A 25,535-nucleotide genomic window follows, 5' to 3' on the forward strand; every position below is an offset into this window, starting at 1 on the left:
GTCTAGTAGTTTCACTGCTTTGTGACTGATACCTGGTGGCCCCTGAGGGCATCTGAGTTCTTGATTCTTCCTTAAGTCCTCACAAATGTCACAGCCACCACTCAAGCTCCTTGTTGCGGGGGGGGGGGGGGGGGAATGCTTCAGAACTGCTTCCTGCCCCAAAGAAAACGGGAAGCGGAGCCATAATGCATCAAATTCTTCAAAACCTGCTGCCTACTTCCCTTGGGCTCATCCTGATTTCATTTGAACATCACCCTTCTTTCAGCTATTTCCTTAACTTAGTTCATAATTAGGCAATTACAGGATCTCCTTCCATGTCCAAACCACACCGTTTTATTACATGGAGTGGATGTGAAATGCGAAATGATATGACGATGTGATGATATGAACCATCTGTGTTCCTGAATAAGCCTCAAAAAATGGAAATAAAAAGCTTTTTAGAAGAAAATGCTAAAACTAAATTTCAAAAGGAGACAAAAATTCCAGTGAGTACCTATTTAACCGAACTATTTCTCTGAGTACCAAATACCTAATATGAACTTGAAATTTTTAAGATCATCTTATAATAAAGGGATGTGTTAATAAATCATGTATTATCTTTCTTCTAGTTAAATTGCAAGTTCTGCTTTAACACCCTCCTCCCAGTTCAAAGGATTTATATAGATAGAGGAAACATCAGGAAAACGAGTGGCCTTAGATAACCCTGCAGCTTGAACTAAATCCAGGCGAAACCTAACTGCTATAGAGGGGCACTCATCCTATACTCTAGTGCTATAAATAAAATATAAAATCTGATATACATAGTTGTTAACCACTCTTTCAGTGTGGTGTCTTAGAATTTATTAGAATTCTATGTACTGACTCCATTAGCCTAGGAAAGAAAATAAGGTAACTAGGCCCTTAGAAGATGTAGAGTATCTTCCTGTCAGGCTGAAGGATGGGTCCCACTCCCTACTCAGAACTCAAACAGAAGTTCAGAGAGTACCTGTGAGGGAGCAGGTGACAAGCTAACAGAAGGCAGCTGGATTTGACCACTTCCCTCACCCAGAAAGTACAAAATCACTACTATTCTACCTAAAGTCAGACTTTACCAAGTGTCTGACATACTCCAAAAGGGACATGTCATTTCCAGGCCAGCTTTTTTTAATGAGAAAATTAACTTGGAGGAAAATAATTTAATTTAATTTAATGAAGAATAACTAAGCTTCAAGATATTAAAAACCTACAAGTGGAACCTAATCAACAAAACAAACAAGTAAGCAAAATAAAATCAGAAACATTGAAATAAAGAACAAATTGACAGTAACCAGAAGGAAGGGGGAGAGGGTTAATGGGGAAAAATAGAGGAAGGTCCATCAAGGAACATGTATAAAGGACACATGGACAAAGCCAAAGGGGGCAGGTTCAAGGATGGGAGGCGGGGATGGGTGGGATGGAGGGGTGTATAATGAGGTAAAAATGGAGACAACTGTACTTGAACAACATTAATTTTTTTAAATTAATCAATTTATTTATCTTTAGAGGGGAAGGAGAGAGGGAGAGAAACATCAATGTATGGTTGCCTTTTGTGCATCCCCTGCTGGTAGTTAGCCTGCAAGGAACCGGCCTGCAACCCAGGCATGTGCCGTGACTGGGAATCGAACCGCGATTGTCTGGTTCGCAGGCCCGCGCTCAATCCACTGAGCTACGCCAGCCAGGGCAATAATTTTTAAAAATTTTTAAAAAACATTATTAAAAACCAAAATAAGACCTGGTCCCTCTCTTCAAGAAACTCTACCCCATGTCACAAAATCCTCAGTGTCCATCAGCCACAAGAAAGAGGACCTCTGGGCACCTCCAAGGAGGAGAGGTCAGCAAAGTTGAACTTCCTCCTTACCAAGGCCATGGGTGTGTGTGGTGGAGACAGTACTGGCTCTGGACTGTGACAGCTGTACTGCTCTCAAGCTGTATGACATCAAAGTCAATTCACATCTCAAAAATCAATTTTCTTTTATATTTTTTCATTAATAAACACTTAAGTTGTTTTCATATCTTAGCTATTGTAAATAATGCAATTGAAATTGTAACATGGGAAGGCAGATATCACTTCAATACTGTTTTATTTTCTTTGGGTATATACCCAGAAGTGGAACTGCTGGATCATCTAATAATTCTATTTTTAATTTTTAATTTTTTGAGGAACCTTCACACTGTTTTCCACAGTGGCTACACCAACTTACATTCCTAACATAGCACACAAGTGTCCCCTTTTCTTCATATTCTCCATTTGTTATTTCTTGTCTTTTGGATAATAGCTATTCTAACAGATGTGAGGTGATATCTCATTGTGGTTTTAATTTACATTTTTCTGATAATGAGTGATGTGTGAGTAAAGGAGATGTAATACATATATATATGTATTACATATATATATATATATATGTGGAGATATATATATATATATATATATATATATATATATATATCCACAGAAGATGTGAGGTTGTGTGGGTATGTTTGTATAATATTAAGTCATGAGAAAGAAGAAAATCCTGCCATTTGCAAAAACATGGATGGAATTTGAGCACTTTACACTGAATGAGATAAGTCAGACAGGGAAAGAGAAATATTACATGATACCACATAGAGGGGAAATTTTAAAAAGGCCAAAACTCCAGAAAACAGAGGGTAAAATGATGGTTTTCAAGAGCTAGAGGATGGGAAAATAGGAGAAAAAATAGTTCCTGGAAACTTAATGCATATTATAGTAAATGTAGATAATACTGTATTATAATCACAAAATTTGCTAGAAGACTAGATCTTAATTGTTCCCACAACAAAAAAGAAATTATAATTATGTGATGTGATGGAGGTACTAACTATCACTACAGTGGCAATCATATTATAATATATAATTTTGTCAAATCAACATGTTGCACACCTTAAATTTACATAACATATATTTAAAATATATTTTACTTTAAAAAATCAACTCTTTATGGGAAAAATGAGAGAACAATGGCTCTCATGCATCTGTGTGTGACAATAAGTAAGAATTGCCCATGGAACCCCTGGCAGACTGGGACAATGTCTCTCCCTTCTCCGCACACACCCATTTGCTGGCATTCTCAACCTGCCCAAACCAACAAATGCCCTTCCTCATGCTCCTGGTTACAGGAATGACCAGATGAATAGAAGATGGGTCTAGGAGGAAAAATAAGAAAAGTTTTTTTTTAACCTTTAAAATTATTTTATTTTGTACTGGCTTGTATGGCTCAGTGGATTGAGTACTGGCCTGTGAACCAAAGGGTCACCAGTTCAATTCCCAGTCAGGGCACATTCCTGGGTTGCAGGCCTGGTCCCCAGTAGGGGGTGAGCGAGAGGCAACCACACGCTGATGTTTCTCTCCCTTCCTCTCTCTAAAATGAATAAATAAAATATTTTAAAAATTATTTTATTTTATTTAAAAATTTTTATTGTACATTTTCTATTGCCATTTAGTCTCTTTTATCCCCTCCCACCTGCAACCAACATACTGTTGTATGAATCTTTGTGTCCATGAATCTTTTTTCCTTTTTGCTCAATCCAAAAGTATATTTTTAATCTTTAAAGAATACTTAAAACCGCTTTAAGTTCCAGGAAATGAAGTTTCTTCTTACTCATAGCATTTACATATCTCTCCAAATGGGAAGGTCTTGCCCCCTCTCTAATGCACGTGTCAGTCTATTATAAATATAATATAAAGAAAATATCCTATCTTGTTCTATTTTATAAATAATTCTATATTATAAATTATATTTTGTTTTATATTATGTATTATTATAATATAATAGAAATATATAATATTTATATAATTATATAATATAATATAATAGAAATAAAAGGAAAGAAAAAAGCCTCCTGCTGACTTTAAACCCACCAAGCAAGTTCTGCTAGTCTTCCTGAATGCTGCATGCTAAGAGAGGTTGGGCTTCTCTTTTCTCCCTTCCTAAGGCTTTCTCCCTTCCTAAAACATTATAACTCTATAAAATAGAATTACTATTATATGTGATAAATACAAAATAACAAAGAAGTGGTATTTATGTTCTTTTCTCAAATCCTTTCTTGCCTGATCCTATGGCTGCCCTTGGAAATCCAAGTTTAAGAGAATCACTGAGACTTTGTAGTGGGGGAGTGAACATCCAGGTCCTTTCCAATTTCCAGACAGGGCCAAAGCTCTTCTCTGAGTAGGTATTCAGCAATAGGCAGAGAGGGATCTGTTTTGCAGTCCTTTGTGTCTACCCGCCTGCCAGAGCAACTAAGATTTGTGAAGTGGTCTGTGTTTGAGTAAAAAATAAACATCTTTGAGTATTAAACATGTGTGCTTTCCTGGGATACACACATGCATCTCAAATAAGCTTGTCTGGGGTGTGAGCATTTTCAAAGGTAATGAGAATTTACAGAGGAAAGCCATCTATTTTGAAGATAGACAGACATTGGTTCAAATTCCCACTCTTTCATGTTCAATTATGAGGCAATGGGCAAATTCTTTCAGTTTTCTCAACATACCAGTGTGTATAAAATTAACTACCTCTGAGTTGTAGTGAGGATAAAATGCCTATTTCACACTATGTGCTCAATAAACCCTAAAGGTTATTGTCATTCTGTAAGGAAGGGTAGAAAGAGTAATAACATTTGTTGAGTGCCTAATTGCTATTTGCATACACTATGCATTTTACACACACATGCAACTATGAAGTAACTGTTAAAGAATATTTTTGCAACAAAATTAAAATCATTACTGTCATACAGATGTAAAAAAAAATATTTCAAGTAACCCCTGTGCACAGGTGGAAGAGCTAGCCGATCTACTGATGAACAGAGTGAACAGCCAACAGAATCCCAGCATATACGAAGGTTGGAGGCCAAAATAGTAGAGGATATTGAAAAACAGATGGTAAGGAGATTGCATTGGGACAGTAAGGTCCCTGGGAACAGCTCAGGGACCAGAGCTGCTGCAGCACCAGGAGCCGTGCATGCTGCAGGATCCTTGGATTAAAACCAAATCAACAGCTTGTTCCCCTGCCAAATAGGGAGGACAGAGTGCCACCAGGATTGACCTGCATGCTTCAAGTCACTGGGGGGAATAAAGATGAAGTGGGAGACGCACAGGGATGGTGTTCACCCGCTGGGACTGTGGACACCGGTTGGGTTATTACCAAATAAATTGGGGAGCCCAGTGACACCTAGAGAAGAAAGAAGAGTTGGGCCGTGATGGACCTGACCTGGATAGTCTCCAATCTCATTGGAAAGTTGGACTGTGTGAGAGGCTTGGCACTTGTTAAGAAAGGCAAGCTTGAACAGGAGGATTTCATTTTAAAAAAGGCTCTCAGTTGCTGTTTAGGCAACTCTACCATAGTGACCACCTCTGCTGCTGTCACGACCATGGCTGTGTTCCTGCCCCTACACAGCACAGCTGGCTAGCTAAGAGGAAGGAGTACGTGCCTCCAGCAGAGGACAGCAGCAGAGCTCAGGGAGTCAGCAATCCCCAGAAAGTCTTAACTCAGTAGGGGTACTGAACTACCCTGAAGAGACTTTGAGAGTGCCTTGCAACTAGGATGGCAAAGAGGGAGAAGGTGGTGTGTAAGTTGCCTTTAATTAGAGCACCTCAAGGATGGCACGACTGGTGGATTGAAGATGCCAGCCTGGCACAGATGGGTAGTAGGGGCCAGCAGAGCATGGAGGACCTGGGCTGGACACTGGGCAACTGTGAAGATTGTGGCCCAGACCTGGCCCCAATCCTCTCAAAGCCTTAGGAAGGGAGAAAAGAGAAGCCCAACCTCTCTTAGCATGCAGCATTCAGGAAGACTAGCAGAACTTGCTTGGTGGGTTTAAAGTCAGCAGGAAGCTTTTTTCTTTCCTTTTATTTCTCCTCAGAGAAATTGTCTTATTGTCTTATTGTCTCCTCCTTATGAGACAATAAGACCTGGTGCTATGAAAGGTCCAGAGACAGACCTAAAGAGGGATCACAAGGCTAACCTCAACAACTGAGAAATTGAGACAAATTTCACTTTGCTGTTTCAGAGAACTTGAATGTTATTGTTTATTTGTATTATTATTTTTCATTAGTTTACTTCTTTTATAGTATTAGTATTTTTATTTCTTTTCTATATTTAGTTTTTCATTTTATTTGTGTTTAATTTCATTGTTTGATTTTCCTTGTTCTCTCTTTCATGGTATATTTTAATGTTCCTCCTTTCACTTCACTTGTGTTCCAATAACACACTACTCTAGGTTGTATACTTCCTGTTCTTCCTATTCAGATCATATAGTTTCTGTTATATGATTGTTGTTCCAGTACTATTGCAAACAATTGTTGTTCCATACAATGGTAAATACTGCACAGCATCCCTCCTGGATCTTGGCTCATTTCACTGTCTTCTGGAGCTGTATCACTGTTGTGGTTAACTCTAGTCTCTCACACACTATGCCTACTTTCTATAATTTACTCTCACTATATCTCATAATCTGGCCTCCCATAATCTCTCTCTTTTCTGGATTCAGCTCACAATCCTTCCCCCCCTCTAACAAGAGTCTTATCTCTTTTCCACCTTTTATAAAAAATGGCTAGTTGGGTGAAATATCATGGTTAACACTATACTTATCCAAAGGATAGCCTATCTCTTCTCTCTGTGTTGGGACTTTAATCCCATAGAATACACTCCCTCTGTCTTAATCTATTCTTCCTTTCCCCTCCAACTGATCACATACAAGAGTAGGTAGGAGCTACTTGTGAACACCAATATACCCGCTGAAAGAAAGAACCCACCAAGAAGGGAACAACAAACAGATAATAAAAGAAGATGGCAGAGGAGTGAGTGAAAACCACACTAACCTCCACCCAGGACCAATCTGGAATTATACCTAAATGGTGGAGAAATTACCCAGTTCAAACAACTGAACAATAGTGAGAGAAAAACCTCATAACCTCAGAAGAGAGAAAGACCAGCACAACAGCAAAAAGATGTGATTGGTGGAGGAACCCTCAGTCAAGCAGCTGGAGGGAAGGACCCACCAAAGAAAGACCCAACCAAAATTAAAACCCAAAGACATCCAGAGAGCCAACATAAATGACAGGCCAAGAACAGCAAGTTCAGGAGATCAAGGAGACTGCACCACTCAGTTTCACAGGTCTCCTAACATAGAAGTTTACACCACAAACCCAGAGAGTCAGAACAGATCAATTTAAGAAACAGAGGCTAACAAGAAGAATTTCACATAAACGATGGGAAGACAAAGAAATAATCCCCAAATGAAAAGAAGGGAGGAAGCCTCAGAAAGAATGCTAAATGAAAAAAGGCGAGTCACCTATCAGATACTGAGTTCAAAGCAATGGTTATAAAGAAGCTCAATGAGCTCAATGAGAGTTAACAAAAACTATAGGGAAACTGTGATGAACTCACTATAAATTATTGATGCAGACTCTGGCCCACAGGGTCTGTGTGTCCTGAATGTGGTGAACAAATTCACACAGACTGCAGAAGTCCTGTGGAGAAAAGGGGATGGCATGGCCACTCTCTGAGAGAGAGAGTTCTTTGGCCACTTGCTCAAGAGGAGAGTGACTTGACCCTTGCCTAGAAAGGCTTTTATTGCTTTACAGTCAAATTACATCAAAGAAGGTTTTCATTCATTATCCTTAGGTTTACTTTAAGTGATTCCTTCTTACAGATAACAAAAAAGGAAGAAAAATGTTGCAAATGCAAGGGAATGATAAAAATGATTGATTTGGTTACATTCCATTCTTGAAAGGCTTAGCACAGACTTTAGGAAGTTGCTTCAGAGATATACACTAAACATTTTCAGCCTTAACTCAGGGTGAGGGAGTTTTAGCAAAAGCAGGTCTCATAGCAGCCTAGGTACAATGCAGGCCTGATTCCCCATGGAAAAACCTATCCGTGTATCCGTGGGTGTTCGTTCTGTGTACCAGACCTCACTCTGCACTGGCTTTTCCAAGTGGCACTGGGCTACATTCCCCACACCACATGGAATGGTTCCCTACAAACTATATGAGCAAGAATAAGAAAATAGATACTATCGACAAGAGCCAAAAAGAAATGAAGAATACGATTTCTGAATTGAAGGACACAGTAGAAAGACTCAAAATCAGGTTAGATGAAGCAAAGGACTGAATCAGCAAGATGGATGACAAGGTAAAAAAAAAACAGCCAGAAAGAGCAAGAAAAGAAAAAAAAAGACTCAAAAAGAGTGAAGAGGTGTTAAGAGAACCACAGGACAACATGAAGCAAAATAATATCTGTATAACAGGTGTCCTAGAAGGAGAAGAAGAATAACAACAGATACAAAACCTGTTTGAAAAAGTAATAATGGAAAACTTTCCTAGTTTGATGAGAGAAAAAGTCACATGAACTCAGGAAACACAAAGACTAAGCAATCAAGAGGAACCCAAACAAGCCCACTCTAAGACACATCATAATTAAAATACAAAAATTTCAAGACAAAGACATAATCGTAAAAGCAGCAAGAAAGAAACAGGAAGTAACAAACAAAGGAGTCCCAATAAGACTAGCAGCTGACTTCTCAATGTAAACTCTGAAAGCCAGAAAGGAATGGCAAGAAATATTCCAAGCAATTAAATTCAAAGGCCTTTAAACAAGACTACTCTATCCAGTAAGGTTCTCAATTAAAAAGGAAGGCCAAATAAGGAGTTTCCCAGACAAAAGAAGGTTGAAAGAATACACCTCCACCAAACCAGCACTCCAAGATATGCCAAAGGGACTGCTTTAAGAAAAGGAAGAAAAAGACTGAGAAAGAAAGGAACACAGGTAGAAAGGAAGTAAAATGGCAATGAATAAGTACCTATCAATAATAACCTTAAATGTAAATGGATTAAATGCTCCAAGCAAAAGACATAGAATAGCTGAATGGATAAGAACTCATGACCCATACATGGGCTGGGTACAAGAGACCCACCTAAGAACAAAACACCCACACAGACTATACTGAAGGGTCAGGAAAAATATTCCACGCAAATGGACAGAAAAAAAACCAGGGTAGCAATACTGGTATCAGACATAATAGACTTCACAAAAAGGGACCCAGAAGCTGGGTCTTCCAAGCTGTCACTTAATAATACTCAAGGGAAGAATCCGCCAAGAAGACATAAACACTGTAAATATATATGTACCAAATATAAGAGCATCCAAATACATAAAGGAAATCTTGGAGGACTTCAAGAAAGATATTGACAGCAACAAACTTATAGTAGGGGATTTTAACACCCCACTGTCAAAAATGGACAAATCTTCCAAACAAAATACCAACAAGGATATTGAGGTATTGAACAATACTCTAGATCAAATGGACTTAACTGATATGTATAGAACTTTCATCCCAAAGAAGCAAAATACATATTCTTTTCTAATTCACATGGAACATTTTCAAAGATAGACCACATTGATAGGACACAAAAGGAGCTTCAACAAAATTCAAGAAAATTGAAATTATATCAAACATTTTCTCTGACCACAAGGGACTGACATAAAAACCAACCTCAAGGAGAAAACTCAAAAACACTCAAACTCATGGAGACTGAATAGCATGCAAATAAACAATGAATGGGTTAAGAATGAGATCAAGAAAGAAATAAAAAAGCCTCTGAAAACACATGAAAATGAACTCACAACAATTCAAACCTCATGGGACACAGTGAAGGCAGTCCTAAGAGGGAAGTTCATAGGAATACAAGCCTATCTAAAAAAAAAATAGAGACATCTCAAATAAACAACCTAACCCTACACCTACAAGAGCTGGAAGAACAATGAGAAAGATAACTCAGAACCAGTAGAAGAAAGGAAATAACCAAGATCAGAGCAGAATTGAATGGTATAGAGACTAAAGGACCAATTCTAAGGATCAATAAGTCCAAGAACTGGTTCTTTAAAAAGACAAACAAAATTGACAAGCCTTTAAGCAGACTCATCAAAGAGAGAGAGAGAGAGAGAGAGAGAGAGAGAGAGAGAGAACCCAAATAGACACAATCAGAAATGAAAGAGGAGAAATTATAACTGATACCACAGAAATGCAAAGGATTGTAAGATATTACTATGAAGAACTATATGCCAAGAAATTTGAAAACCTAGGTGAAATGGACATATTTCTAGAAAAATGTAATCTTCCAAAACTCAATGAAGAAGAAACAGAAAGTCTCAGGAGACCAATAATATCTGACAAAATCAAAGCAGTAATCAAGAAACTCCCTGCACACAAAAGCCCTGGACCTGATGGTTTCACAGGAGAATTCAACAAAGCATTTAAGGAAGAGTTAACCCCTATTCTTCACAGACTATTCAAAAAAATCGAAGAAAATGGAAGACTCCCATACTCTTTTTATGAAGTCACAATAATCTTAATCCCCAAACCAGAAAAAGACACAAGAATGAAAGAAAACTATAGGCCAGTATACTGATGAACATAGATTCTGAAATCCTTAACAAAAATATTGGCAAACCTCATCCAGCAATACATTGAAAAGATCATACATCATGATCAAATGGGATTCATCCCAGGGATGCAAGGATGGTACAGTATTCACAAGTCCATAAACATAATACATCACATAAACAAAAGGAAAGATAAAAATCACATAATCATATCAATAGATGTGGAAAGAGCATTTGATAAGGTACAGCATCCATTTACGATAAAAATACTCAGCAAAGTGGGAATAGAGAGAACATAACAGAGCTTTATTATGTTCCTCAACATAACAAAGTACAAAAACAAGAAACCTACAGCCAACATTATACTTAATGAGTAAAAACTAAAAGCTTTCCCACTAAGATCAGGAAGAAGATAAGGATGTCAGTTTTCAGCACCTCCCCTCACTCCTTGCCCACAAGCCCACTGGGAACCAGATCCCAGTATGAATGCTGTATAGCATCTTCCCTAAGCACAGCAATCAGACAAGAAAAAGAAATAAAGGGCATCCAAATTTGAATGGAGGAAGGGAAACTGTCATTGTTTGTTGATGACATGATGGTGTACATAGAAAATTCTATAAACTCCACCAAAAAAAGAATCAACATAATAAGCGAATTGGGTAAAACAGCAGGATACAAAGTCAATACTCAGAAATCAAAGACATTTTTGTATACCAACAATGAAATATCAGAAACAGAAATTAGAAAAAAATCTCATTTCATATAGAAACAAAAAAACTAAAAACCTAAGAATAAACCTAACCAAAGAGATAAAAGACCTAGACTACACAACACTGAAGAAAGAAATTAAGGAAGACACATACAAATGGAATCATGCACCATATTCATGGATTGGAAGAACTGACATCATCAAAATGTCCACACTCCCCAAAGCAATGTACAGATTCAATGCAATTCCTGTTAAAGTACCAATGGCATACCTCACAGACAGAGAACAAACACTTCAAAAATGTATGTGGAACCATAAACCACCCCGAATAGCTGTAGCAATCTTGAGAAAGAAGAGAAAAGTAGGAGGGACCAAAATACCTGATATCAAAGTGTATTACAAGGCCACTGTAATCAACACAGCCTAGTACTGGCATAAAAACAGACACATAGGCCAATGGAACAGAATAGAGAGCCCAGAAATAAACCCAAGTCTCTCTGGTCAATTAATATTTGATAAATGGGACAGCAGCATAAAATAGAGTAAAAATAGCGCCTTCAACAAATGGTGTTGGGAAAACCAGAGAGCTACGTGCAAAAAACAACGAGAGCACCAACTTACACCATACATAAAAATAAATTCAAGGTGCATAAAAGACTTAAATATAACTCATGATACCATAAAAGTTCTAGAGAAAAACAACGGCAGGAAAATCTCAGATACTCCATGCAGCAACATCTTCATTGATATATCCCCGAAAGCAAAGGACATAAAGAAAAGAATAAACAAATGATATCTCATCAAATTAAAAGACTTCTGCATGGCTAAAGAAAACAGCATTAAAATGAAAAGAGGACCATTTTATGGGAAAATGTACTTGCCAATCATACCTCAGACAAGGGTTTGATCTCCAAAATATATAAAGAACTCACATGACTCCACTCTAAGAAGACAAGCAACCCAATTAAAAAATTGGCAAAAGACCTAAAAAGACACTTCTCCAAGGAGGACATACAGAGGGCCCAGAGACATATGAAAAGATGCTCAGCATCACTACCATTAGAGAGTTGCAAATTAAAACCACAATGAGAAAACACTTCACACTGGTCAGAATGACCATCATAAACAAGAGGAGAGGAGAAAAAGGAACCCTAGTGCACCGTTAGTGGGAATGCAGACTGGTTCAGCCACTGTGAAAAACAGTATGGAATTTCCTCAGAAAACTAAAAATAGAATTTCCTTTTGACCCAGCAATTTCACTGCTGGGATTATATCCTAAGAACTCTGAAACACCATTTCAAAAGAACCTATGCACCCCAATGTTCATAGTAGCACAATTTATAATCGCCAAGTACTGGAAGCAACCTAAGTGCCCATCAGTAAATGAGTGGCTAAAAAGACTGGTACATTTACACAAAGAAATTCTATGCAGCAAGAAGAAAGATGGAGCTCCTACCCTTTGTGACCATATGGATGGAACTGGAAATCATTATGCTAAGTGAAAGAAGCCAGGTGCTGAAAGACAAATACCATATGATCTCACCTATACATGGAAACTAATCAACAAAGCAAACAAGCAAGCAAAATGCAACCAGAGATATTGAAATAAATAACAAACTGACAGTACCCAGAGGGTGGTGGGAGGGGATGATGGGGGACAAAGGGGGCAGGGTTTTCAGGAACAACTATAAAGGACACATGGACAAAAAGCCAAGTAGGGCTGGGATCAGGGGAGGGAGGTGGGAATGGCTGGAGTTGGGGGAAGTGGTGGGGAAAAATGCAGACAACTGTAGAGAACAACAATAAAAAAAAAGTCAAGTATCTTATTAATCATAATGAGGCAACTAGGCAACTAGAAAGATAATTCAACTGATTCAAAGGAGAATTCAAGAAAAAACACACATAATAGGCAATCAAGAATACTGAGATGAATTTACAAGTATTTGAAAAATTGGTTGATACTTATGGGGATATTAACTGCATTCCATTGGTCAAAATTTATTTAAATTTCTATGTTCAAGAATGATTTGAGCTACCATATTATTTTCTATATTTTAAGTTGTAAGCTAGCTCAAAGATAATAAAACTGGCCAGCTCTAATAATAATCAGATAACATGGAAGTGTTACTAGACATCTTTTTTGTTCATTTCAAAATTTTTGCAATATTTTCTGAAATAACTATTATTATCCCCATTTACAATTGAGGAAATAGAGTCATAGTGAATACGAGAGTTTAGTTGTCCACAGTCACAAAAAGTGTAAATGGCAATGTCTTGGTTCAAACTCATCTTTCCCCACTCTGAAATTAGAATGGCTTTATTTGGAGCACTGGGATTTGTTTTTTTCTCTGTTTGTTTGTTTTTTAGGCGATGAATAATCAATACCTTCGTCGGGAAGTCTTTTGCTGTGAAACGTGTCATGAGCTCAAAAGCTTCTGGGAAAAAGAAATTAGCAAACAGACTTGTTACCGGGAACTGGAAGAAGATCGTCAGGGAAGGAGTGCCCTGAAAAAGTATGTGGGTTCATTCTCTGCTACTTTTGAAGAGTAGATTTCCCCAGAAATAGGACAGATGTGAAGGTGGAAAGACTAAATTGTTTTTATTACCCATTCACCTAAGAATGAGGTCTCAGGGGTGGCAGGGTCACCACATGCCCTGCAGAGCCACAGAGGTAGCACCAGGTTTTGACCAAGCAGCAGAACACAGAACAAAAGGGAAAATCTAAGCCAGAGCCTTTAATGGGGTTTCCATGGGTAAGGCAAGGAAGAAGTGGTTAAACAGCTTAAGACTGGCTAGTCTGAATAATTCTAGAGGGCATTTGTCTATAGATGTGGTCCCTAGTTGCCTGGCACCTGCTCTAGAATGATTTAGAACAGGGGAAATGTGATTTCATATATGACAGTTAGATAAGGAAGTGGTTAAGAGAACTAGTGCAGGATTGGTTTAGATGATAGCAGTCAAGCATTTTGTTCTCCGTCAGAAAGGGCAACCCTTAGAAAGGCAGTCTTTCTCTGGCCAGCAAGATTTTTAAGATGCCAGAACATCATAAAATATAGAAAATTAAAGATATGACTAATTCATCTATTTATTCAGACTTACCACAATCTATACCAGGGTTTCTCAACCTCAGTGTATTTGACATTTAGGGCCAGATAATTCTTTGTTGTGGGGGGCAATCCTGTGTTTTTAAAGGTGTTCAGCAGTATCTCTCAAAGCATTAGATGCCAGTAGGACTGCTTTGTCCCACTGTGGAACCAAAGATATCAACCTAACATTAACAAGTGCCTCTGGAAGGCCAAGTTCCCCTAACTGAGCACCAATGATTTGTAGATAAAGATGAGCATTTTTATGTAAATAAAAATGAGGTTCTGTCACTTATAATACTTTGATGAACTAAAAAATTCTTCTTCATTCCACCTCTGTTGCAATCCCCAGTACGTGGAATATTAAATTTCAGGATTAGATCAATATATATGTGTAAGTGTGAAAGATTCTACATCTGAAATGATATTAAGATACTGGGGGAAGGCTAATGTGGTCTTTTCCTCATTGACAAATGAACTTGTTCTAGCCAAAAAATTCTGCTCAAAAGAGAACATTAACTTATATGACAAGACATGTGTCACATGTCTCAACAATGCTCTGACTAAAAGGGCTAGCACCTGCTCTCACATGTGCAGAGCCTTAGAGCAGACAGATCAACTCACTTTTTCAGGGACTGTCTGGGATTTTCTGTCTCTAAAATATAAACAGCCCAGCCAAGCTGTCTGTTTGCCAAAATGTCCACTCACAAGGGGAGTGGGAGCTGAGTGTTCTGCTAGTCAGCATGGCACTTTGTCTCCATGTTTCTGATAATGCTGACCTGAAAATATGTGTAATTCACATGTGTTGAATCAATGTTGAACTTGTAAAAACCTTTCTTAAGTCTCTAAGGGGAAATAGTGTCTCTTTATACCCAGAGAGGAACTTTGCCACCATTCCAGCAAGCAAATCCAGGCTTTTTCACATGCTGGAAGATCCACATGTTAAAGTATCTACATCTGGAGATTCTAGGAAAGCAAAATAAGTCAATTGTGTGGTCCCTGTTATCTTCCTCCCCTCACTCCTTGCCCACAAGCCCACTGGGAACCAGATCCCAGTATGAATGCTGTATAGCATCTTCCCTTCAGAAAGCTCAGGGGTGTAATATTAAAAGCAAAACTTGCAATGTGATCTGATTTTTGTCAAAATACTTGTGTATAAATACACACACACAAAGTCAATCTGTATGTATAGAAAAAGATTAGAAATATACACTCAGATATTAAGAGTGGTGATATTGAACTGATGGGATGACAGATATTGTATGTATATGCTTTACTTTGTCCAAAGTTTCTATAACAATATGGAATCATTTTGTAATTAGGGAAAAAACTTATAGAAAATGTAGCCAATTGCAAATGGTACATAAAACAAATGCATTAATTATCCAGGTTCCCATGTGCCACAGAGATAACCCCCATCAAAGTTTGGGATAATTTGCCTTCTTTCCATGGGCAAAAGAATAAATCTTCAAAATGTGCTCACATTTGTGATGTAGTCCTGAAAGACTTCATCATTATATCCTCCAAATAAAAGTTTAGAGACATGGGCAAAGCAGCTGCATAACTTGGAGCAGAGGAAGATCTAAGGAGCAGGGGAGTAGGGAAAGCTTCCTGTGTCTCCTCCTCTGTTCTGAGCTTCACCAAAACTATGGCCCTTATAAACCATGAATAAAAAATTCAAAAGTCTTCTTAATTTGGTAAACAATTAATGACAAATTAGTGGTTTTGTCATTATTTTTGCCAAAAAATAAAAACAAAACAAAAAACATCCACATATATCTCTAGTAAACCTGGTTGCACAAAAAATATATAAATGTTTTGGCCAAAACCATTTGTTTAAATGCTGCTGCTGTGATCAGAGAGTTTGAAATGCAGTGTACACTTGCAAACCAATGAATGCCATAAATCTCCTGAGCCCTATTCTAGCCCCATGGGCTACGCCTCCCCAAACTGCACATTCCCAACACACACAAGTGCATGCTCCCAGCACACACATCCTTTATTAGTCTACCCTCCAACTCTATAGGCAAATTCATTCAAGTCACTGTGCAATTAAGAAATATTCTAAGTGAACAGTAGAAGACAAAAAAACTCAAAGTTTTCCATCACCCCTTTTGTTGATATAACAAAGTTAGTACTATTTTACATTGCTCCCACATTGCTGAACAGCAAGAACTTGTGCCAAAGCTGTGTGGAAGGAAATGTGTTTTGTCATGGACATGCTCATTAACATTTGCCTACAGGTTTACTGACTAAGACCAATGTGGCAATTGATGTATCTGGCAGAGGCCCTGGAGGTGAGATCTCTAGGAAAAGTGTGAAATTCCCTTACTCTCTCTGAATCAACTAGAAAGAAGCAACACAACATAGGTGGGAGAAGTTGAAAACTGTTTGTGAATAACTGATTGAGGCAATCTGAGAAAAGTCAAGTGCAGCATAGGTATGAGATGGCCAAAACTGCTGGTTCATCAGGACAGTTTAGGTATACATCTATCATTTTGTTATAATTATATATTATACTCCCTTTTATTATCAAAAGTATTTCAGTTTAGATGATAAATTATATGAATACCTAAGTCTACATGACTGGACTGTAATCATAACTGAGAAACATACAGTACAGTCTTCAAAATACCTCTTAAGAATTTAGTAGAACTCACAGTGTCAAGTAGACATTAAATATGGTAGACTTGAGTGGAGAAAGGTTTATCAAGCTTCAACTCAAGACCACTCACCTCCCTCTGCTCAGATTCCTGCTTATCAACTGTGTTAATCAGAATGATTTCAGCTGCAGGTAACAAAATATTCCACTCACAACCTCCTAGATGAAATCATTATTTCAAACGTTTTATAAAGTAAGACTTAGTCTTCAAAGAACAACTAGTGAGAAAAAATTTAATTAGATTTTTTTAATTCAAGCTGAGTGGGTAAGCAGAGTGGCTGATAAATTGAGTTGGTCCATTGGGTGTGCTAAGGGTGCCAGCCTGTGTTGATTGTTGGCATGATCTACCCTATCACCAGATCCTGCCAGTGAGTTGCAGGTCACAAGAAAACCAAAATCAAATCTATCTATCCTCACTAAGAGAAAACCACTGCAAAGGTCTGTTCATTACTGTACTGGAGTAGGAGCAGCAAAATCATCATCTTACCTTTCATATTAAAACAAAAGTTCAGAGATTACAATTGGAGCACTGAGATCTGAAACAGGAGACCAAGAATTCTGTAAACAATAAAGTCCTTCATGATGAAGATTATTATTTTACTACTCTTCTTTATATATTGGGGTAGTCACAAAAGTGCTCTACTCAGAGGTCCTTCAAGATAGCTTGCAATGGAGAGCATAGCTAACTGAAAGCTCTAGCTGCCACCTTTTGGGATCTGCCTTTCCATTTGAGCTACTCTGCCTGGTTTCAGGAATTGTAACTCTACTGTGGCTGAGGATGAGTCAGTCATCTCTGGAGTGTGAACTGCAGGAGACAAAACTTGTCTCTGGTAGCAAATGCTGCCTCAGTTTCCTCCCTGCTCCCAAAGCATGGTCAGAAGTCCTTGATGAGTAAGACCCCTCAGAGGAAGGGCAACCTAGGCCAGACACAATCACTTGAGAGGCCATAATGGAAGGACTCAGGGGGCTGCAACAAAGAGCAATGGACTCTGCCCCCCTCCCCCGGCTTTGACATAGCCCGAGTCCCCATGTCCTCTGGCAGAAGCGCTTCCTACCTCTAATCCCCTTGAACCTGAATACCTGATGGGGAGGGTTGCAGCTCCTTGCCTTGCTAGAGCATGTCCTGGGGAAAAATCTGGCATCACAAAGAATTCCTAAAAAACCTGTGAAATATGCTCTGCTAAGAGTGCTTTCATTCATATGTTAAGGGTTTGAGCAGGAAACCATAAAACTCTCTTCCTGACAGACTCTGACTCAGACTAAGCCCTCAGATTTCTTTGAATGTTATCTACTGTTTAATCCTTGCCTCCCTGTATTCCTGTGTATTACAACCCAATAAAAGCCCTTGGAGGAAGGGGCTCAATGCCCTTTTCCCCTGAGAAACTGGCCACTGCTCACAGCCTTTTTCCTCTGGGAAACTGGCCACCTTTCCTCCCCAAGCAGATCACGTCATCTCTCTCTCGTGTTTACTTTCATTCGTGGCACATGGGGGGGACTTGTGAGAAAAGTCTCCCCCACAAGAAATGTTCTTTATTGTAAATTGCATACAGCCAAGTTTTTGTCATAGTTTGCTTCTTTTGGTTTTTGCCAAACTCTTCTATCTATAGCCAACCTACAGTTATAATTCAACCATGATTTAACAAAATCAGAGAAAATACTTAATTACTATCCAAGCTAGCAAAGAGATCGCATCATTAAAGATAATAGTTTTCTACTTCTGCCAAGATGGAGGCATAGGTGGAAACACTGTGCCTTCTCCCACAACCAAGTTTGAATACAACAAAGGTTTGGAGAACAAAGACACAGACAAAGAACAGAAAATTGAATTATATGGAAGTCCAACTACAACTAACTGTTCAACCAGGACGGTAAGAGGGGCGGAGCCAGCAGCAGAGCAGGGTCGGGCAGGACAGATCCCCTGACCTAGACGCGCAAGTGGCCCAGACCCAGTCAGGGTGTGGGGCACACCGACCATGGTCGCACATTCGTGCACAGTGAGACGGACCACGCAGGACCCAGGGCGTGAGGGCTGACGGCGGTGGCACACTCACGTGCAGTGGGACGAAACGCGTGGGCCTGGGTGATGGTGGCGGCTGCCACACCTGTGGGGGCCGCAGCAGGAGGCGGCAGATGGGACGCCATTGCTCCTCTTTGACCCTGCCCCCACATACAGCGTCACAACCCAGCGACTGAGTTGCCCTGCTCTGGTGAACACCTAGGGCTCCAATCCTGCTATGTAACAGGCACGAACAGCCCAAAAGATGGTGCAAGAAGAACTCAAAGTCCCAGAGCCTATAACTCTCAGCAACCGAGAAATTGCCAGACTCTCAGAAGCACAATTCAAGACACTGTTTATCAGGATGCTCAAAGAACTGGTTGATTATAGTCACAAATTAGAGGAACATATGAAGGCTAAACTAATTGAAATGAAGGGAGATGTCCAGGAAACCAATAGCGATGGAAAGGAAACTGGGACTCAAATCAATGGAATGGACCAGAAGGAAGAACAAAACATCTGACCACAAAGGAATGAAGAAATGAGAATTCAAAAAAATGAGGAGAGGCTTAGGCACCTCCAGGACATCTTGAAACGTTCCAACATCCGGATTATAGGGATACCAGAAGGGGGAAAGAAACAGCAACGAGTGGAAAACTTATTTGAACAAATAATAAAGGAGAACTTCCCCAGTCTGGCAAAGGAAATAGACTTCCAGGAAGTCCAGGAAGCGCACAGAGTCCCAAAGAAGGTGGACCCAAGGAGGAACACACGAAGGCACATCCTGATTACATTACCCAAGATTAAAATGAAAGAGAGAATCCTAGAAGCAGCAAGAGATAAGGAGATAGTCACCTACAAAGGAGTTCCCACCAGACTGTCAGCTGATTTCTCAAAAGAGACCTTACAGGCAAGAAGGGGCTGGAAAGAAGTATTCCAACTCATGAAATCCAAAGACCTATAGCCAAGATTGCTTTATCCAGCAAAACCTCCATTTTGAATGGAAGGACAGATAAAGTAGTTCTCAGATAAGGTCAAGTTCAAGGAGTTCATCATCACCAAGCCCTTATTATATGAAATGCTAAAGGGACTTATCTAAGAAAAAGAAGACGAAAAATATTAACAGTGAAAGGACAGCAAACTCACAGTTATTAACAACCACACCTAAAACAAAAGCAAACCAAGAGGACAACTAGATCAGGAGGGGAACCATAGAAATGAAGAACACATGGAGAGTTAGCAACAGGGGAGTGGAGGAGGAGAAGGGGGGAGAAGGCAGAGAAAATAGCGTAGAGGGTAGGTAGAAAATAGATAGGCGGGAGGGCGAGAATAGTGGGGGAAATATAGAATCTAAAGAACTTGAGACACGTGGTTATAAACTAAGGGGGGGAGAATGGTGGGGGAGGGAGTGTGCGGGTGGAGGGGAATAAAGGGGGGAATAGAACAACTGTAATGGTATAATCAATAAAATATATTTTTAAAAAAGATAATAGTTTTCTACTATTTTCACATTCTTTTGTTTTGTTTTTCTTTTTGGTTCTTGTTTGTTTTTGTTATTTACAACATGATGACTACAGACAATGCCCACTTCTAAATTTAATCTTCATTATGGAAATTTTCTCCCTGACTGACCTAAATCCAAATGTGGGCTCAGCAAACATTTTCTGTAAAGGACAAGGCAGTAAATATTTTTTACTTTGTTGGTCGTGTGACCTGTTTTGTAACTACTCAACTCTGTCATTGCTATGTGAAAGCAAGTACAGAAAATATGTCAACAAATGGTCAGGGCTGTATTTCAATCAACCTTTATTTATAAAAGAAGGCAATTAACCAGCAAGATCTCCGAGAGCACATTTTCATGCCTACCACACTAAGAAAGAGTTAAAGCCTGTTTAATTACTAAATGAACCCATGTTATATCAAGAAGTCCCTCAAGTTCAGTCCTGCATGGTGTGGCTCAGTAGATTGAGTACTGACATACAAATCAAAGGGTCACCAGTTCAATTTCCAGTCAAAGCACTTGCCTGGGTTGCTGGCCAAGAACCCAGTTGGGGCATGCAAGATGCAACCACACATCAATGTTTCTCTCCCTTTCTTTATCTTTCCCTTCCCTTCTCTCTAAAGATGAATAAATAACTTCCATCCAAGATGGAGCTATAAGTAAACACACTGTGCCCTTTTGCACAATCAAAGGACAGACAACAACAAATTTAAAAACAAAAAACAACCAGAACTAACAGAAAATTAAACCGAATGGAAGTCCAACAACCAAGAAGTTAAAGAAGAAACATTCATCTAGGCTGTAGGAGGATGGAGACAGGCAGCCAGGCAGAGATGACTTGCGGCAAGGTGGTGGCTGCAGGATCCAGTGAGGAGGGAGCCAGAGGACTGGGTGGTCCCACATTTGAGTGGAGATAAATCAGGAGGAACAACTGGGGAGTGAGACAGACCATGCAACCCAGGGTTCCAGTGTGGGGAAATAAGGTCTCAAAGCCTCTGACTGAAAACATTCATGGAGTTGAGGCAGCAGTGGGAGAAACTCCCAGCCTCACAGGAGAGTTCACTGGGAAGACCCACAGGGTCCTAGAATGTACACAAGCCCACCCACCCAAGAATCAGCACCAGAAGGGCCCAATTTGTGGGTAGTGGGGGAAGTGACTGAACACTGGCAGGGAGTGGAGCAAGTGCCATCATTCCCTCTTGGAACCCCCAACCCCCCACCACATACAGCCTCAGGACACAGCCATGTGGGTTGCCCCAACCTGGTGAACACCTTACTACCTAACAGGCATGATAAGACAAAAAAAGTGGCCCAAATGAAAGAACACATCAAACCTCCAGAAAAAATTCAACTAAGCAATGAGAAGATAGCTAAACTATCAGATGCACAGTTCAAAACACTGGTAATCAGGATGCTCACAGAATTGGTTGAATGTGGTCACAAATTAAAGGAAAAAATGGAAGCTATGCTACATGAAATAAAGGAAAATATACAGGGAACTAACAGTGATGAGAAGGAAACTGGGACTCAAATCAACAGTTTGGACCAGAAGGAAGAAATAAACATTTAACCAGAACAGAATGAAGAAACAAGAATTCAAACAAATGAGGAGAGACTTAGGAAACTCCAGGACATCTTTAAACTTTCAAACATTGGAATCATAGGGGTGCCAGAAGAAGAGGAAGAACCAGAAATTGAAAACTTATTTGAAGGAGCAATGAAGGAGAACTTCCCCAGTATGGCAGAGGGAAAATACTTCCAGGAAGTTCAGGAAGCTCAGAGAGTCCCAAACAAGTTGGACTCAAGGAAGCACATACCAAGGCGCATCATAATTACATTATTCAAGATTCAAGATAAGGAGAGAATCTTTTTTTAAAAAAGCTCACTTAAAAAAAAAGCTATTATTATTATTTATTATCTTTAGAGAGGAAGGGAAGGAGAGAGGGAAACATCAATGTATGGTTGCCTCTCATGTGTCCCCTGACGAGAACTGGCCTGCAACTGAGGCATGTGCCCTGACTGGGAATCCAACCGCAATCCTTTGGTTCGCAGGCCCGTGCTCAATCCTCTGAGCTACACCACCCAGGACAGGAGAGAATCTTAAAAGCAGCAAGAGAAAAGGAGACAGTTACCTATGAAGGAGTGCCCATAAAACTATCAGCTGATTCCTCAAAAGAAACCTTAAGGAAAGAAGGGGCTGGAAAGAAATATTCCAAGTAATGGAAGGCAAGTATGTAACCTTGGAACACATCCAAGATTACTCCATCCTGCAAAGCTATCATTTAGAATGGAAGGGTAGAAAAAGTACTTCCCAGATAAGGTCAAATTAAAAGAGTTCACCATCACCAAGCCATTATTATATGAAATGTTAAAGGAGCTTATCTAAGAAAAAGGAAGATAAGAAATATGAACAGTGCCCTGGCTGGTGTAGCTCAGTGGATTGAGTGCGGGCCTGTGAACCAAACAAACTTGGTTCGATTCCCAGTTAGTCAGGGCACATGCCTGGGTTGCAGGCCAGTTCCCAGCAAGGGATTCATAAGAGGCAACCATACATTGATAGTTCTCTCCCTCTCTCCTTCCCTTCCCCTCTAAAAATAAATAAATACAATCTTTAAAAAAAATAAATATGAACAGTAAAATCATAACAAACTCACAGTTATTAACAACTGATCCTAAAACAAAACAAAAACAAACTAAGCAAACAACTAGAACAGGAACAGAATCACAGAAATGGAGATCACATGGAGGGTTATCAGTGGAGGAGTGGGAGAAGGAGAAGAGAGGAGGGAAGGTAGAAAGAATAAGTAGCATAAATGGTAGGTAGAACATAGACAGAGGGTAGGTTAAGAATAGTATGGGAAATGTAGAAGCCAAAGAACTTATATGTATGACCCATGGACATGAACTAAAGGAGGGTAATGCAGATGGGAGGGGGGGTAAATGGGAAAACTCTAATAGCATAATCAATAAAATATATTAATAAATAAATAAATAAATAAATAAAAGCTTTAAAAATAAAAACAATAAAAAAGAAGTCCCTCAAATTCAGTGAAACACAAACATCAACCCTTATTAGTGAGATTTAAAAGATCCCAGTGACAAAATTTATGTACTTTTGAGGCAGATTTAGTTACAGAACCTTTCAGAGATACTAAGCAAAAACAATTTGTGAACCTAGATAGTCTCCAGGTTGGAGAGATTGGTTAAAAAATTAAAACATAGAATAAATATTTAATAATCATAATGAAGAAATGTAACGGAAAATTACTCATAGATGAATACCAACAGAAATCTATATAAGAGTAATAAATACTTAAGTAAAATGTGGCAAGATCTGTGTGAGGCAGTTGCCCACCAATGGGAGAAAAACAGTTCTGTTTTATCTCCTTTTCAAACAGGTAAACTATGTTTATGTAATTTACTTTTATTTCAAGTTGAGGTAGAATATGGATTATAACCGGTGTCTTAACATTCTCCTAGGCCCCTAATTCTCTCAGTGTTTTAACTTCCAATTCTCAGTTGCTAATCTGCTTAAGCAACACCACAAACAAACAACAAGCTAACATATTGACACTCCAGATTTCCTCCATTCTTTCTTGGGCCCATACTTGAAGAGAGTTTTAAGTAAGAAGTTTCCTGGAGCCAATAGGGTAAAATGTTCCCAGAGCCTTCAAATTATTTATGTCCTCTAAGCTATTCACCTCTGGGAATCACTCTGGAGAAAATAGACTGATACATGGGCAGAGTATTAAGTATTAAGTATTATTTATAAGAGTGAAAAATAATGTTGAATCATTTAAAATATTTTATTGTGTATTTATTTTTCTGTATTAGAATGTATTGTTTCACTTAACCAGTTATGAACTGAATCATACCCCCCAATTCATGTGTTGAAGCCCTAACTCCCACCCTGTACCTCAGAATGTAACAATGTTTGAGGATAGCACTTTTAAAAGAGTTGATTTAGTTAGAATGAGACTTTTAGGGTGGGCCCTAATCCAATCTAACTGATGTCCTTATTAAAAGAGGAGGTTGAGTGCATTAAAGAGACATCAGGAATGTATACTTAGAGAGAAAAGGCCATATGAGGATGGAGCAAGAGGGCCATCTACAAGCCAAAGAAATATCTTGGGAGAAACCAAACCTACCCACATTTTGATCTTGGACTTCCCACCCTTCAGAACTGTGAGAAAATAAATTTCTATCGTTCAAGCCACAAAATCTGGTATTTTATTATGGCAGCCCAAGAAAATTAATAAAAGTAATTATCTAAATTTTTCATTTTGGTTATCTTTACTCTTAAGAAATTAACACAGGTGCATATTTTTTTTAAATTCAAGCATCAAGAAAGGATTTTATATTTAGGAGTGAGTTTCCTTCCCACTGAGCCTCCTAGACCAGCTCTCTGCAGAGCACCACCATACATGGTTCCTTGTATACCTTTCCCCCAAACACCAGTTTGAATAAGAAAATAATATGTATCCAGTATTTTTATGTAAAAAGCCCTAACTTTTTAAACTTAGTCTACCTTAAGAAGATAGCCCACTCAGTTCTTCTTTAGTGTTTTCCATTGTAATGATGTAACAATTTATCTAACCAGTCACATTCAAAAGTTCATTTTTCATTTTTAGGCTTCACAAACAATGTCATAATAAAGACACCTGTACATACCTTCTTGCATATATGAGTAAATATTTTGGGATAACTTCATATAAATGAAAATGTTAGGTCAAAAATAAGAGTTTTTAGAAGTTTGATAGCCTTCTTTTCTTGTAACTTTCACCCTGAGTATAGGAGTACTAATTTCTACAGTAGCTAATATCCTGTGTTGTCAAACTTAACTATATTAATCAAACAAATGAATGTAGAATTTCACTAACTTTTTCTTCTGTTTAGTTTGTTTTTTCATCATTATTTATTCCCCCATAGCCTCTTCCACCTCCACCCATCTCCCAATGCTGCAGTCACCATACTGTTGTCCATGTCCATGAGTTCTTTCTTGCTCTCTCTCTCTTTTCTTTTTTTTTCTCAATTCCTCCACCCAACCCCTGGCTTCCCCAGATCCCTGCCAAGAACTGTCAATCTGCTCTCTATCTATAAGTCTGTCTCTGTTTTGCTTGTTAGTTCAGTTTGTGTTTTAAACTGAATTTAATTGATTACAAGTTG

General features: G+C 38.8%; 1 protein-coding gene across 1 annotated transcript in view; it reads left to right on the plus strand.

The window, feature by feature from the left end:
* Window positions 1-25,535, plus strand: part of FAM240B (family with sequence similarity 240 member B) — a 43,282-nt gene that overhangs the window by 15,264 nt on the left and 2,483 nt on the right. Inside the window, exon 2 of the mRNA XM_037056169.1 lies at window positions 13,495-13,640. Within this exon, the coding sequence (XP_036912064.1) occupies window positions 13,498-13,640 (143 nt within the window). The 5' untranslated portion in view covers window positions 13,495-13,497. The remainder of the gene's footprint in view (window positions 1-13,494; window positions 13,641-25,535) is intronic.

The sequence above is a fragment of the Sturnira hondurensis genome, unplaced genomic scaffold (assembly GCF_014824575.4).
Source record: "Sturnira hondurensis isolate 20B ecotype Veracruz unplaced genomic scaffold, ASM1482457v3 Scaffold0008860, whole genome shotgun sequence".
Taxonomy (NCBI): domain Eukaryota; kingdom Metazoa; phylum Chordata; class Mammalia; order Chiroptera; family Phyllostomidae; genus Sturnira; species Sturnira hondurensis.